At 43.9% G+C, this 15,127-nt stretch overlaps 1 protein-coding gene across 1 annotated transcript in view; it reads right to left on the bottom strand.

The window, feature by feature from the left end:
• The window catches only part of ugcg (UDP-glucose ceramide glucosyltransferase), a 40,867-nt gene that overhangs the window by 13,068 nt on the left and 12,672 nt on the right, over positions 1-15,127 (bottom strand). The window contains exons 2-5 of the mRNA XM_045692682.2: positions 14,749-14,890; positions 8,506-8,608; positions 6,193-6,294; positions 5,157-5,269 (exon numbers count right to left, since the gene is read on the bottom strand). Coding sequence (XP_045548638.1) covers positions 5,157-5,269; positions 6,193-6,294; positions 8,506-8,608; positions 14,749-14,890 — 460 coding nt within the window. The remainder of the gene's footprint in view (positions 1-5,156; positions 5,270-6,192; positions 6,295-8,505; positions 8,609-14,748; positions 14,891-15,127) is intronic.

The following is a 15,127-nucleotide window of genomic DNA, read 5'->3' as shown; positions in this document are numbered from 1 at the left end:
ATGCACCGAATACAACAGGTGTAGACCTTACAGTGAAATGCTTACTTACAAGCCCTTAACCGACAATGCAGTTAAGAAAAATACGTGTTAAGTTAAAAAAAAATAATAATAATAATAAATAAATAATAAATAGTAGCAGTAAAATAACAGTAGCAAGGCTATACACAGGGTGTTATGGTACTGGAGGCTATATACAGGGTGTTACGGTACAGAGTCAATGTGGAGGCTATATACAGGGGGGTACCGGTACAGAGTCAATGTGGAGGCTATATACAGGGGGTACCGGTACAGAGTCAATGTGGAGGTTATATACAGGGGGTACCGGTACAGAGTCAATGTGGAGGTTATATACAGGAGGTACCAGTACAGAGTCAATGTGGAGGCTATATACAGGGGGTACCGGTACAGAGTCAATGTGGAGGCTATATACAGGGGGTACCAGTACAGAGTCAATGTGGAGGCTATATACAGGGGGTACCGGTACAGAGTCAATGTGGAGGCTATATACAGGGGGTACCGGTACAGAGTCAATGTGGAGGCTATATACAGGGGGTACCGGTACAGAGTCAATGTGGAGGCTATATACAGGGGGTACCAGTACAGAGTCAATGTGGAGGTTATATACAGGGTGTTACGGTACAGAGTCAATGTGGAGGCTATATACAGGGGGTACCGGTACAGAGTCAATGTGGAGGCTATATACAGGGGGTACCAGTACAGAGTCAATGTGGAGGCTATATACAGGGGGTACCGGTACAGAGTCAATGTGGAGGCTATATACAGGGGGGTACCGGTACAGAGTCAATGTGGAGGCTATATACAGGGGGGTACCGGTACAGAGTCAATGTGGAGGCTATATACAGGGGGGTACCGGTACAGAGTCAATGTGGAGGCTATATACAGGGAGTACCGGTACAGAGTCAATGTGGAGGCTATATACAGGGGGTACCGGTACAGAGTCAATGTGGAGGCTATATACAGGGTATTACGGTACAGAGTCAATGTGGAGGCTATATACAGGGGGGGTACCGGTACTGAGTCAATGTGGAGGCTATATACAGGGGCTACCGGTACAGAGTCAATGTGGAGGCTATATACAGGGGGTACCGGTACAGAGTCAATGTGGAGGCTATATACAGGGGGTACCTGTACAGAGTCAATGTGGAGGCTATATACAGGGGGTACCGGTACAGAGTCAATGTGGAGGCTATATACAGGGGGTACCGGTACAGAGTCAATGTGGAGGCTATATACAGGGGGGTACCGGTACAGAGTCAATGTGGAGGCTATATACAGGGGGTTCCGGTACAGAGTCAATGTGGAGGCTATATACAGGGGGTACCGGTACAGAGTCAATGTGGAGGCTATATACAGGGGGTAGCGGTACAGAGTCAATGTGGAGGCTATATACAGGGGGTACCGGTACAGAGTCAATGTGGAGGCTATATACAGGGGGTACCGTTACAGAGTCAATGTGGAGGCTATATACAGGGGGTACCAGTACAGAGTCAATGTGGAGGCTATATACAGGGGGTACCGGTACAGAGTCAATGTGGAGGCTATATACAGGGGGTACCAGTACAGAGTCAATGTGGAGGCTATATACAGGGGGGTACCGGTACAGAGTCAATGTGGAGGCTATATACAGGGGGGTACCGGTACAGAGTCAATGTGGAGGCTATATACAGGGGGGTACCGGTACAGAGTCAATGTGGAGGCTATATACAGGGGGTACCGGTACAGAGTCAATGTGGAGGCTATATACAGGGTATTACGGTACAGAGTCAATGTGGAGGCTATATACAGGGGGGGTACCGGTACTGAGTCAATGTGGAGGCTATATACAGGGGGTACCGGTACAGAGTCAATGTGGAGGCTATATACAGGGGGTACCGGTACAGAGTCAATGTGGAGGCTATATACAGGGGGTACCTGTACAGAGTCAATGTGGAGGCTATATACAGGGGGGTACCGGTACAGAGTCAATGTGGAGGCTATATACAGGGGGTACCGGTACAGAGTCAATGTGGAGGCTATATACAGGGGGTACCGGTACAGAGTCAATGTGGAGGCTATATACAGGGGGTACCGGTACAGAGTCAATGTGGAGGCTATATACAGGGGGTACCGGTACAGAGTCAATGTGGTGGCTATATACAGGGGGGTACCGGTACAGAGTCAATGTGGAGGCTATATACAGGGGGTTCCGGTACAGAGTCAACGTGGAGGCTATATACAGGGGGTACCGGTACAGAGTCAATGTGGAGGCTATATACAGGGGGTTCCGGTACAGAGTCAATGTGGAGGCTATATACAGGGGGTACCGGTACAGAGTCAATGTGGAGGCTATATACAGGGGGTACCGGTACAGAGTCAATGTGGAGGCTATATACAGGGGGTACCGGTACAGAGTCAATGTGGAGGCTATATACAGGGGGTACCGGTACTGAGTCAATGTGGAGGCTATATACAGGGGGGTACCGGTACAGAGTCAATGTGGTCGCTATATACAGGGGGTACCGGTACAGAGTCAATGTGGAGGCTATATACAGGTGGGTACCGGTACAGAGTCAATGTGGAGGCTATATACAGGGGGGTACCGGTACAGAGTCAATGTGGAGGCTATATACAGGGGGTACCAGTACAGAGTCAATGTGGAGGCTGTATACAGGGGGGTAGCGGTACAGAGTCAATGTGGAGGCTATATACAGGGGGTACCAGTACAGAGTCAATGTGGAGGCTATATACAGGGGGTACCAGTACAGAGTCAATGTGGAGGCTATATACAGGGTATTACGGTACAGAGTCAATGTGGAGGCTATATACAGGGGGTACCGGTACAGAGTCAATGTGGAGGCTATATACAGGGGTACCAGTACAGAGTCAATGTGGAGGCTATATACAGGGGGTACCGGTACAGAGTCAATGTGGAGGCTATATACAGGGGGTACCAGTACAGAGTCAATGTGGAGGCTATATACAGGGGGTACCGGTACAGAGTCAATGTGGAGGCTATATACAGGAGGTACCGGTACAGAGTCAATGTGGAGGTTATATACAGGGGGTACCAGTACAGAGTCAATGTGGAGGCTATATACAGGGGGTACCGGTACAGAGTCAATGTGGAGGCTATATACAGGGGGGGTACCGGTACAGAGTCAATGTGGAGGCTATATACAGGGGGTACCGGTACAGAGTCAATGTGGAGGCTATATACAGGGGGTACCAGTACAGAGTCAATGTGGAGGCTATATACAGGGGGTACCGGTACAGAGTCAATGTGGAGGCTATATACAGGTGGGTACCGGTACAGAGTCAATGTGGAGGCTATATACAGGGGGGTACCGGTACAGAGTCAATGTGGAGGCTATATACAGGGGGTACCAGTACAGAGTCAATGTGGAGGCTGTATACAGGGGGGTAGCGGTACAGAGTCAATGTGGAGGCTATATACAGGGGGTACCAGTACAGAGTCAATGTGGAGGCTATATACAGGGGGTACCGGTACAGAGTCAATGTGGAGGCTATATACAGGGGGTACCAGTACAGAGTCAATGTGGAGGCTATATACAGGGGGTACCGGTACAGAGTCAATGTGGAGGCTATATACAGGAGGTACCGGTACAGAGTCAATGTGGAGGTTATATACAGGGGGTACCAGTACAGAGTCAATGTGGAGGCTATATACAGGGGGTACCGGTACAGAGTCAATGTGGAGGCTATATACAGGGGGGGTACCGGTACAGAGTCAATGTGGAGGCTATATACAGGGGGTACCGGTACAGAGTCAATGTGGAGGCTATATACAGGGGGTACCAGTACAGAGTCAATGTGGAGGCTATATACAGGGGGTACCAGTACAGAGTCAATGTGGAGGCTATATACAGGGGGTACCGGTACAGAGTCAATGTGGAGGCTATATACAGGGGGTACCGGTACAGAGTCAATGTGGAGGCTATATACAGGGGGTACCGGTACAGAGTCAATGTGGAGGCTATATACAGGGGGGGTACCGGTACAGAGTCAATGTGGAGGCTATATACAGGGGGTACCGGTACAGAGTCAATGTGGAGGCTATATACAGGGGGGGTACCGGTACAGAGTCAATGTGGAGGCTATATACAGGGGGTACCGGTACAGAGTCAATGTGGAGGCTATATACAGGGGGTACCGGTACAGAGTCAATGTGGAGGCTATATACAGGGGGTACCGGTACAGAGTCAATGTGGAGGCTATATACAGGGGGTACCAGTACAGAGTCAATGTGGAGGCTATATACAGGGGGTACCAGTACAGAGTCAATGTGGAGGCTATATACAGGGTGTTACGGTACAGAGTCAATGTGGAGGCTATATACAGGGTATTACGGTACAGAGTCAATGTGGAGGCTATATACAGGGGGTACCGGTACAGAGTCAATGTGGAGGCTATATACAGGGGGGTACCGGTACAGAGTCAATGTGGAGGCTATATACAGGGGGTACCGGTACAGAGTCAATGTGGAGGCTATATACAGGGTGTACCGGTACAGAGTCAATGTGGAGGCTATATACAGGGGGTATCGGTACAGAGTCAATGTGGAGACTATATACAGGGGGTACCGGTACAGAGTCAATGTGAAGGCTATATACAGGGGGTACCGGTACAGAGTCAATGTGGAGGCTATATACAGGGGGTACCGGTACAGAGTCAATGTGGAGGCTATATACAGGGGGTACCAGTACAGAGTCAATGTGGAGGCTATATACAGGGGGTACCGGTACAGAGTCAATGTGGAGGCTATATACAGGGGGTACCGATACAGAGTCAATGTGGAGGCTATATACAGGGTGTACCAGTACAGAGTCAATGTGGAGACTATATACAGGGGGTACCGGTACAGAGTCAATGTGGAGGCTATATACAGGGGGGGTACCGGTACTGAGTCAATGTGGAGGCTATATACAGGGGGTACCGGTACTGAGTCAATGTGGAGGCTATATACAGGGGGGGGGTACCGGTACTGAGTCAATGTGGAGGCTATATCCCTCCCCCCCCCGGTCTACTGGCTCCCCTGCCTCTTTCTCAATTTTTTTTTTTAATTCCTTGCGTCCTCTTTCCTCTGAGATAGAGAGGTAAGGACAGAGGAAGCAAGGGATGGAGGGAAGCATGCCTACCTGCTCCAGTGTAGCAGCAAAGCCCTGTCTGTCGGCCACGTAGGGAAGGCCATGAACCAACCCCACCTTCTCTGTCATCTGGTTGGCCATGTCGGTCAGAGTGTCCGGTTTCACTGGAGAGGAACAGGAAAAAAATCAATCTATCAATGGATATAGAAAGCCCCATTGTTCATTTTAATGGATATAGAAAGCCCCATTGTTCATTTTAATGGATATAGAAAGCCCCATTGTTCATTTTAATGGATATAGAAAGCCCCATTGTTCATTTTATTGTATATAGAAAGCCCCATTGTTCATTTTATTGTATATAGAAAGCCCCATTGTTCATTTTATTGTATATAGAAAGCCCCATTGTTCATTTTATTGTATATAGAAAGCCCCATTGTTCATTTTATTGTATATAGAAAGCCCCATTGTTCATTTTATTGTATATAGAAAGCCCCATTGTTCATTTTAATGTATATAGAAAGCCCCATTGTTCATTTTAATGTATATAGAAAGCCCCATTGTTCATTTTAATGTATATAGAAAGCCCCATTGTTCATTTTAATGGATATAGAAAGCCCCATTGTTCATTTTATTTGATTAAAATCAGCAGTTTACAGATCAGGCAATGGGATCTAACTTATCATTTTCAAGGTATTTTTCATCCAACTACAGTACTTGAATATAGGTGAATAAAATACACGTTTGTATGTAAAAGCGATCAAAGTCTGGTTTATCTAGGTTCAGTTTATTTGTTCAAGGTGCAAAACTAGAGCACATAGAGTCTCTCTATTATCTAAACGAGTCAGTGATAACAAATGAAAAACAGGGCCGTTCACTGATTTGTAATACAGCAGCTGATTCATTCCGTCATGATTCAAATCAGAGTAAGGAAACGTCCCAAATGGCACCATAATCCCTACGTAGTGCACTACTCTTGACCACAACGTAGGGAATAAGGTGCCATTTGGGACACACACACACACACACACACACACACACACACACACACACACACACACACACACACACACAGAGTTAAGTTTCCTACCTCGTATTCCACTGTCGCAGATCCACACTAGGTCATACTTGGCCCCTTCATAACCCGGCATCAGGTTATTGATCTTGGGGTTAATGCCGACCTTCTTTCCTCCTGTAACAGGACATCTGTTCAGTGACCTGACGTGACCTGACCAGTAAGCACTATGACTGTCACCGTCACCAGACGGTGTCGTGAACCAGTTATATGAAATCAAGACATTCTCTTATAACCCTTCCTTTACAGACGGTTTCACTTCCCTTTAATCCTTTTATATCCAGCAGGGACTCCATTTTGTGCGCGGCCTTATGGGACTCGCGGTCACGGCATTGTTCTTCACCTGTATTTTTTTTTAATTTTCTGCCTGGGATCGTCCCAATTCATTAGATTATAATCTCGAAAGTCAACCAATAGATACGTTTTACTCAATAAAATAGTATTTTTAAATGATCCGTCTCCAAAAAAAAAGAATATTTTCCCATCAAAATAAACATTTTATTTTATTTTTAGTTGTCAAAGTATTTATTTTATTTGCTGGCGACTGCGGAGGAAATGGCTATAAACTTCCCCTGAAGGACGTCTGACATTTATATCAATTCTTTCTTTTTCGGGTGATGAAAGTGGACGTTTTTTGGCCGATTTGAAAACCTACAAAATGCCTTCAGTCAGACCCTATGATCTGTACATGATACAGATAACATCTAGGTCATACTGTCAGATCCCACCATCATTATATTATATTATATTATATTACAGACCCTATGATCTGTACATGATACAGATAACATCTAGGTCATACTGTCAGATCCCACCATCATTATATTATATTATATTACAGACCCTATGATCTGTACATGATACAGATAACATCTAGGTCATACTGTCAGATCCCACCATCATTATATTATATTATATTATATTACAGACCCTATGATCTGTACATGATACAGATAACATCTAGGTCATACTGTCAGATCCCACCATCATTATATTATATTACATTATATTACAGACCCTATGATCTGTACATGATACAGATAACATCTAGGTCATACTGTCAGATCCCACCATCATTATATTATATTATATTACAGACCCTATGATCTGTACATGATACAGATAACATCTAGGTCATACTGTCAGATCCCACCATCATTATATTATATTATATTACAGACCCTATGATCTGTACATGATACAGATAACATCTAGGTCATACTGTCAGATCCCACCATCATTATATTATATTATATTACAGACCCTATGATCTGTACATGATACAGATAACATCTAGGTCATACTGTCAGATCCCACCATCATTATATTATATTATATTATATTACAGACCCTATGATCTGTACATGATACAGATAACATCTAGGTCATACTGTCAGATCCCACCATCATTATATTATATTATATTACAGACCCTATGATCTGTACATGATACAGATAACATCTAGGTCATACTGTCAGATCCCACCATCATTATATTATATTATATTATATTATATTACAGACCCTATGATCTGTACATGATACAGATAACATCTAGGTCATACTGTCAGATCCCACCATCATTATATTATATTATATTATATTACAGACCCTATGATCTGTACATGATACAGATAACATCTAGGTCATACTGTCAGATCCCACCATCATTATATTATATTATATTATATTACAGACCCTATGATCTGTACATGATACAGATAACATCTAGGTCATACTGTCAGATCCCACCATCATTATATTATATTATATTATATTACAGACCCTATGATCTGTACATGATACAGATAACATCTAGGTCATACTGTCAGATCCCACCATCATTATATTATATTACATTATATTACAGACCCTATGATCTGTACATGATACAGATAACATCTAGGTCATACTGTCAGATCCCACCATCATTATATTATATTATATTATATTACAGACCCTATGATCTGTACATGATACAGATAACATCTAGGTCATACTGTCAGATCCCACCATCATTATATTATATTACATTATATTACAGACCCTATGATCTGTGATCCGTACATGATAGACAACATTGAATTGCCAGAACAATCTTAGATAGCAAAAATACATTTTCCATCCACGCTGAAAAAGGAATTGGCCAACTATGTATTGTTGTTTTGTCAGTCCCTTTGTGTCCCTCACAGTACTGAGCATTGACATGTTTCCCTACTTACAACTACACATGTTAACATATTTATTAGACAGATCTTAGAATAGCAGGACATGAGATATGAATATTAATTAACAGTTGTTCAAAGAATACATCAACCAGGCTCTTACCTATAAATAAACGAGCATCAACGTTGGGATATTTTCCTAGAAGCTTTTTACAAACATCAATGGCTGGATCGTCATGGTCCTGTACACAGAGCAGGACCTCAAACTGGGCAGAGAGAGACAGACAGACAAAACGTTAGTCCCACACCGCAGAGAGGGGAACGTTAGTCCTATACCGTAGAGAGAGGAACTGTGGAGAAAGACAAAATGTTAGTTCAAGCCACAAGGCATTTATTCAATTCATTTGTTTAACTTCAGCCGTCTTCCCCTGGCCCTCCGACCCCTTCAGCCGCCTCCCCCTCCGACCGCCTCCCCCTCCGACCCCTTCGGCCGCCTCCCCCTCCGACCCCTTCGGCCCTCTTCCCCTCCGACCCCTTCGGCCCTCTTCCCCTCCGACCCCTTCGGCCCTCTTCCCCTCCGACCCCTTCGGCCCTCTTCCCCTCCGACCCCTTCGGCCCTCTTCCCCTCCGACCCCTTCGGCCCTCTTCCCCTCCGACCCCTTCGGCCCTCTTCCCCTCCGACCCCTTCGGCCCTCTTCCCCTCCGACCCCTTCGGCCCTCTTCCCCTCCGACCCCTTCGGCCCTCTTCCCCTCCGACCCCTTCGGCCCTCTTCCCCTCCGACCCCTTCGGCCCTCTTCCCCTCCGACCCCTTCGGCCCTCTTCCACTCCGACCCCTTCGGCCCTCTTCCACTCCGACCCCTTCGGCCCTCTTCCACTCCGACCCCTTCGGCCCTCTTCCACTCCGGCCGTCTTCCCCTCCGACCCCTTCGGCCCTCTTCCCCTCCGGCCGTCTTCCCCTCCGACCCTTCGGCCGTCTTCCCCTCCGACCCCTTCAGCTGTGTAAATCAGAGGCTTATTCTAACTAATACTACACACTAGTTTTGACCAGGTGCCTACACACAATGCCCTATTATGACAAGGCAACAACTGTTTTTTTTTTTTTTTTTAATCAATTTTAGCAACAAAATTAAATATACTTATCACATTTACATAAGTATTCAGACCCTTTACCCAGAACTTTGTTGAAGCACCTTTGGCAACAATTACAGCATCAAGTCTTCTTGGGTATGATGCTACAAGCTTGGCACACCTGTATTTGGGGAGTTTCTCCCATTCTTCTCTGCAGATCCTCTCAAGCTCTGTCAGGTTGGATGGGGGAGAGTCGCTGCACAGCTTTTTTCATGTCTCTCCAGAGATGTTCGATGGGGTTAAAGTTCAGGCCACTCAAGGACATTGAGACTTGCCCCAAAGCCACTCCTGCGTTGTCTTGGTTCACCCTAGGGATGGTACCAGGTTTCCTCCAGACATGGCGCTTGGCATTCAGGCCAAAGAGTTCAATCTTGGTTTCATCAAACCAGAGAATCTTGTTTCTCATGGTCTGAGAGTCTTTAGGTGTCTTTTGGTAAATTCCAAGCGGGCTGTCATGTGCCTTTTACTGAGGAGTGGCTTCCGTCTGGCCAATCTACCATAAAGGCCTGATTGGTGGAGTGCTGCAGAGATCGTTATCCTTCTGGAAGGTTCTCCTATCTCCCTGACCAAGGCCCTTCTCGCCAGATTGCTCAGCTTGGCCGGGCGGCAAGGTCTAGGAAGAGTCTTAAGTGGTTCCTAACCTTCCACTTAAGAATGATGGAGGTCACTGTGTTCTTGGGGACCTTCAATGCTGCAGACATGTTTTGGTACCCTTCCCCAAATCTGTGCCTCGACACAATCCTGTCTCGGAGCTCTACGGACAACTCCTTTGACCTCATGGCTTGGTTTTTTCCTCTGACATGCACTGTCAACTGTAGGACCTTATATAGACAGGTGTGTGCCTTTCCAAATCATGTCCAATCAATTGACTTTACCACAGGTGGACTCCATTCAAGTAGAAACATCTCAAGGATGATCAATGGAAACAGGATGCACCTGAGCTCAATTTAGAATCTCATAGCAAAGGGTCTGTTTTCATTTTTTTTAAATATAATTTAGCAAACATTTCGAAAAATCAATTTTTTTTTTCACTTTGTCATTATGGGGTAATTATGTGTAGATTGATGAGGCAATTATTTTTTTTTTATTAATCCATTTTTAGAATAAGGCTGTAACGTAAAAATAAATGTGGGAACAAGTCAAGGGGTCTGAATGCTTTCCGAATGCGATGCATCTGCCCTTGTAATACTCGGGATGACTTACTGGTACGTTGGTCCCGACTTACTGGTTCTGACTTACTGGTTCTGACTTACTGGTATGTTGTTTCAATTAGATTATTCATCATGTTTCACAGCTATTATTGAATATGAAAAGATACGGACGTAGTGAACCTGTAGAGACATGTTGGTTAAGGCTTGTTGTAATAAGAGTATCACCATAGGAAGGTAAGGCAGGGCGTTTTAAATACCTCTCAGTCATCCCATCCCTAACCTTACGTCATGTCCAAGTACTGTAATGGCAAAGCCCTGCATGCATGAAAGACAGTTGTGAAAGGCTATCGCCAGTGTCAATCATCGGGTTTGGTTGGTAACACGCGCCGATGTCATGGATACTTTGTTTAACGTTTCCCTATAGAACACGTCGTTCTATAGGGAAACGGGTACTTCTGGCTTGCTGCACTCTAATGCATTACTGGGATCTGTCCAACATTATCTATAACAATAGACTGATAGTTACTAACAAACAGTGTGGTGGGTAGGCCTGGGCAGTGTGTGTGTGTGTGTGTGTGTGTGTGTGTGTGTGTGTGTGTGTGTGTGTGTGTGTGTGTGTATATGTATGTATATATATATATATATATATATATATATATATATATATATATATATATGTATATGTATATGTATATATATATATATATATATATATATATATATATATATATATATATACACACACACACACACACACAAACACTACATACACCAGGGTACTAGGAAAGCCACGTGATTGTTTATCCACACCGTCAAATTATTTATTTTAAAGTTACTCAATAAATGTGAATATTTTTAGCTACTTTTAATTATTACGTGCAGTCAACTTCTGCAATACGCTGGGAGATAAAGCAGATTGCATTCTTCATTACGTCATGAAGCTTACCGTAGTTCCTCTGAAAAGTTGAGCCCGTCACGTGATTTGGTTTGTAAAATATCCCAACAGGAGAAAGCGTGAGTCCAGTATTTTAGATCTATCAGTGAGTCTTAGTTGTACGGTGCACATGAGATGATTAAGTTACACTTGTATGCAAGTCACTACTAAAATATTTGCCATGAAGCTGATTGAGAGAATGCCAAGAATGTGCAAAGCTGTCATCAAGGCAAAAGGGTGGGGCTACTTTGAAGAATCTCAAATATAAAAAAAATATATTGATTTGTTAAACATTTTCTGGGTAACTACATGATTCCATATGCGTTCTCTCATAGTTTATGTCTTCACTATTATTCTACAATATAGAATATAGTAAAAATAAAGAAAAAAAAAACCCTGGAATGAGTAGGTGTGTCCAAACTTTTGACTGGTACTGTATGTCAATATTTATCTTCAGAAATTAGCATGGCATTTAGCCAATTAATATAATGCAGCTTTGGTTTTTACCCCGTCTCAAAACCACATAGACCGTTTGGAATTTTACAGAGAGCTATTAGCCTATTAGTTCAGGGCTAAGCCTAGCTCTCGTTGGCGCAAGCAGCTGTGTCTCCCGCACTGTGCACACACAGTTGTTATCTGACAAGTCAAGCCCCGTTTACATGACAGCCAAGCCCCGTTTACATGACAGCCAAGCCCCGTTTACATGACAGCCAAGCCCCGTTTACATGACAGCCAAGCCCCGTTTACATGACAGCCAAGCCCCGTTTACATGACAGCCAAGCCCCGTTTACATGACAGCCAAGCCCCGTTTACATGACAGCCAAGCCCCGTTTACATGACAGCCAAGCCCCGTTTACATGACAGCCAAGCCCCGTTTACATGACAGCCAAGCCCCGTTTACATGACAGCCAAGCCCCGTTTACATGACAGTCAAGCCCCGTTTACATTACAGTCAAGCCCCGTTTACATCACAGTTAAGCACCGTTTACATTAGATCTGAGCAGTCCACTGCATAGCGCCGGACGCTAAACAGCATAAATAGAAAATATTGTAAAAATTAAGAAAACAGCTTCAAGTGTAAGCTTAAAAACTAGTAAACCAGCTAAAAGTATGTAGAGAAGATAATGGATCTATACATTGTTCCATAATAAAATCGTTGAGAACTAACAATTACTCAAATAAAAGCTAGACAGAGAATTGAAAATTCCAAAAACAATGAATTAGTATGTTTGAGTATGTTTGAGCAAAAGAGCAAAAGAACAACATTAGCCGTGGGAAAAATAAAATCTAAACTCTATGGAGAAATGTGTTGAATTACAGGAAATTGCCTTTAAAAAAATGTTATTTTCTGTACAGCTATATAAAATTCTCGCGTAGCTGTGCAGACAGCGCTCCTTGCCTTGCCACCGCCCCCCCCGCGCTGATGTCGTTCATTTCACTTGCGAAACGAATGATGCATACTTTACATTGTCTTTAATGCAGCCAGAGTCTGTCAATGGAAAAGGAAGTTACCAAACCACAGAACAAGATGAAAATGTGTTTTTTCGAGCAATGGCTTTATAGCAACATGTAAACAATTACCCATTCCTATACAGTGAGTACTATTCAAATAATAAAATGTTAAAATAACACGTTGGCTGTTAAGCCAATTATATGACTGTCGCCTTCCGTTTTAGTTTATTGTGATGATAAAGAGGTATTATTTTTGATGATAATTATTAGGGTGGTGGTTGCTAGCTACAATTATATCTTCAACCTAGCTTAGCTTTTAGCTAGCTGATCGGTAAACTAGCTTGACTTGCTAGAAAGTTAGAGAAAATAAGAAGAAAAAAAATTGGAGGGAAAAAAGTAACTCAACGAAACATGTTTTATTATCACCTGAAACAATGTTTCACCTGTCTTGAATGAGACTGACTGTACTATCTCCCATAATAAAATGCGATATCTGACGAAAGACTAGGTTTTCAAACTTGTCTTGCGTTTCGAAACCCTATGTTCTCATCCAGTAGCGAAACGGGATTTGCGTGAAGGTGACGCACGGCGTAACGAACTACGCTACGACGTTTAAGGGGTATCGTACGTAGTTAAATGCATAAAACGTTCGAAAGGCTATGAACTGATGGAGGGAGCATCAATTCAGTCACAACAAATAGATATTTTTAAAGTCAGATATTTTAAGAGTTAAAACCCATTAGTGAACCGGCGATTCAAAAAGGTTTTCTGACCCGACACTTCGTTTGGATTGGCTAGGGCTCCCGGCAGACCGATAAACATTTCAACAAGGGGACCGATTTTGTAAATCGGTAAATCCCTAATATAGAACAAGTAGTACCTTGGGGTAGTCGAGGGATAGGGGATAGAGTATAGATATGTAGGATATAGAACAGGTAGTACCGTGGGGTAGTTGAGGGATAGAATATAGATATGTAGGATATAGAACAGGTAATACCGTGGGGTAGTCGAGGGATAGGGGATAGGGTATAGATATGTAGGATATAGAACAGGTAATACCGTGGGGTAGTCGAGGGATAGGGGATAGATATGTAGGATATAGAACAGGTAGTACCGTGGGGTAGTCGAGGGATAGGGGATAGAGTATAGATATGTAGGATATAGAACAGGTAGTACCGTGGGGTAGTCGAGGGATAGAGTATAGAATATAGATATGTAGGATATAGAACAGGTAATACCGTGGGGTAGTCGAGGGATAGAGTATAGAATATAGATATGTAGGATATAGAACAGGTAATACCGTGGGGTAGTCGAGGGATAGGGTATAGATATGTAGGATATAGAACAGGTAATACCGTGGGGTAGTCGAGGGATAGGGTATAGATATGTAGGATAAAGAACAGGTAGTACCTTGGGGTAGTCGAGGGATAGGGTATAGATATGTAGGATATAGAACAGGTAATACCGTGGGGTAGTCGAGGGATAGGGTATAGATATGTAGGATATAGAACAGGTAATACCGTGGGGTAGTCGAGGGATAGAGTATAGATATGTAGGATATAGAACAGGTAATACTGTGGGGTAGTCGAGGGATAGGGGATAGATATGTAGGATATAGAACAGGTAATACCGTGGGGTAGTCGAGGGATAGGGTATAGATATGTAGGATATAGAACAGGTAATACCGTGGGGTAGTCGAGGGATAGAGTATAGATATGTAGGATATAGAACAGGTAATACCGTGGGGTAGTCGAGTTCAAAGAAGGTCTCCAGGTTATTGATGAGGTTGGGGTCTACTCCTTTCAGAGGCTTCAGTAGAGAGACACCAGCCAGCTTACTGTAGGGCTGCTTGTCACCGCTCTTCTTGTTGAGATAGAGACGGCTACAGGAGAGACAGACACACACACAGAAAGGGAGACAGACACACACACACAGAAAGGGAGACAGACACACACACACAGAAAGGGAGACAGACACACACACACACAGAAAGGGAGACAGACACACACACACAGAAAGGGAGACAGACACACACACACACACACAGAAAGGGAGACAGACACACACACACAGAAAGGGAGACAGACACACACACACAGAAAGGGAGACAGACACACAC

The sequence above is a fragment of the Salmo salar genome, chromosome 13 (assembly GCF_965601325.2).
Source record: "Salmo salar chromosome 13, fSalSal1, whole genome shotgun sequence".
Lineage (NCBI taxonomy): Eukaryota > Metazoa > Chordata > Actinopteri > Salmoniformes > Salmonidae > Salmo > Salmo salar.
The sequence above is the reverse complement of the archived record's forward strand: the minus strand, read 5'-3'. Positions and strand labels throughout refer to the sequence as shown.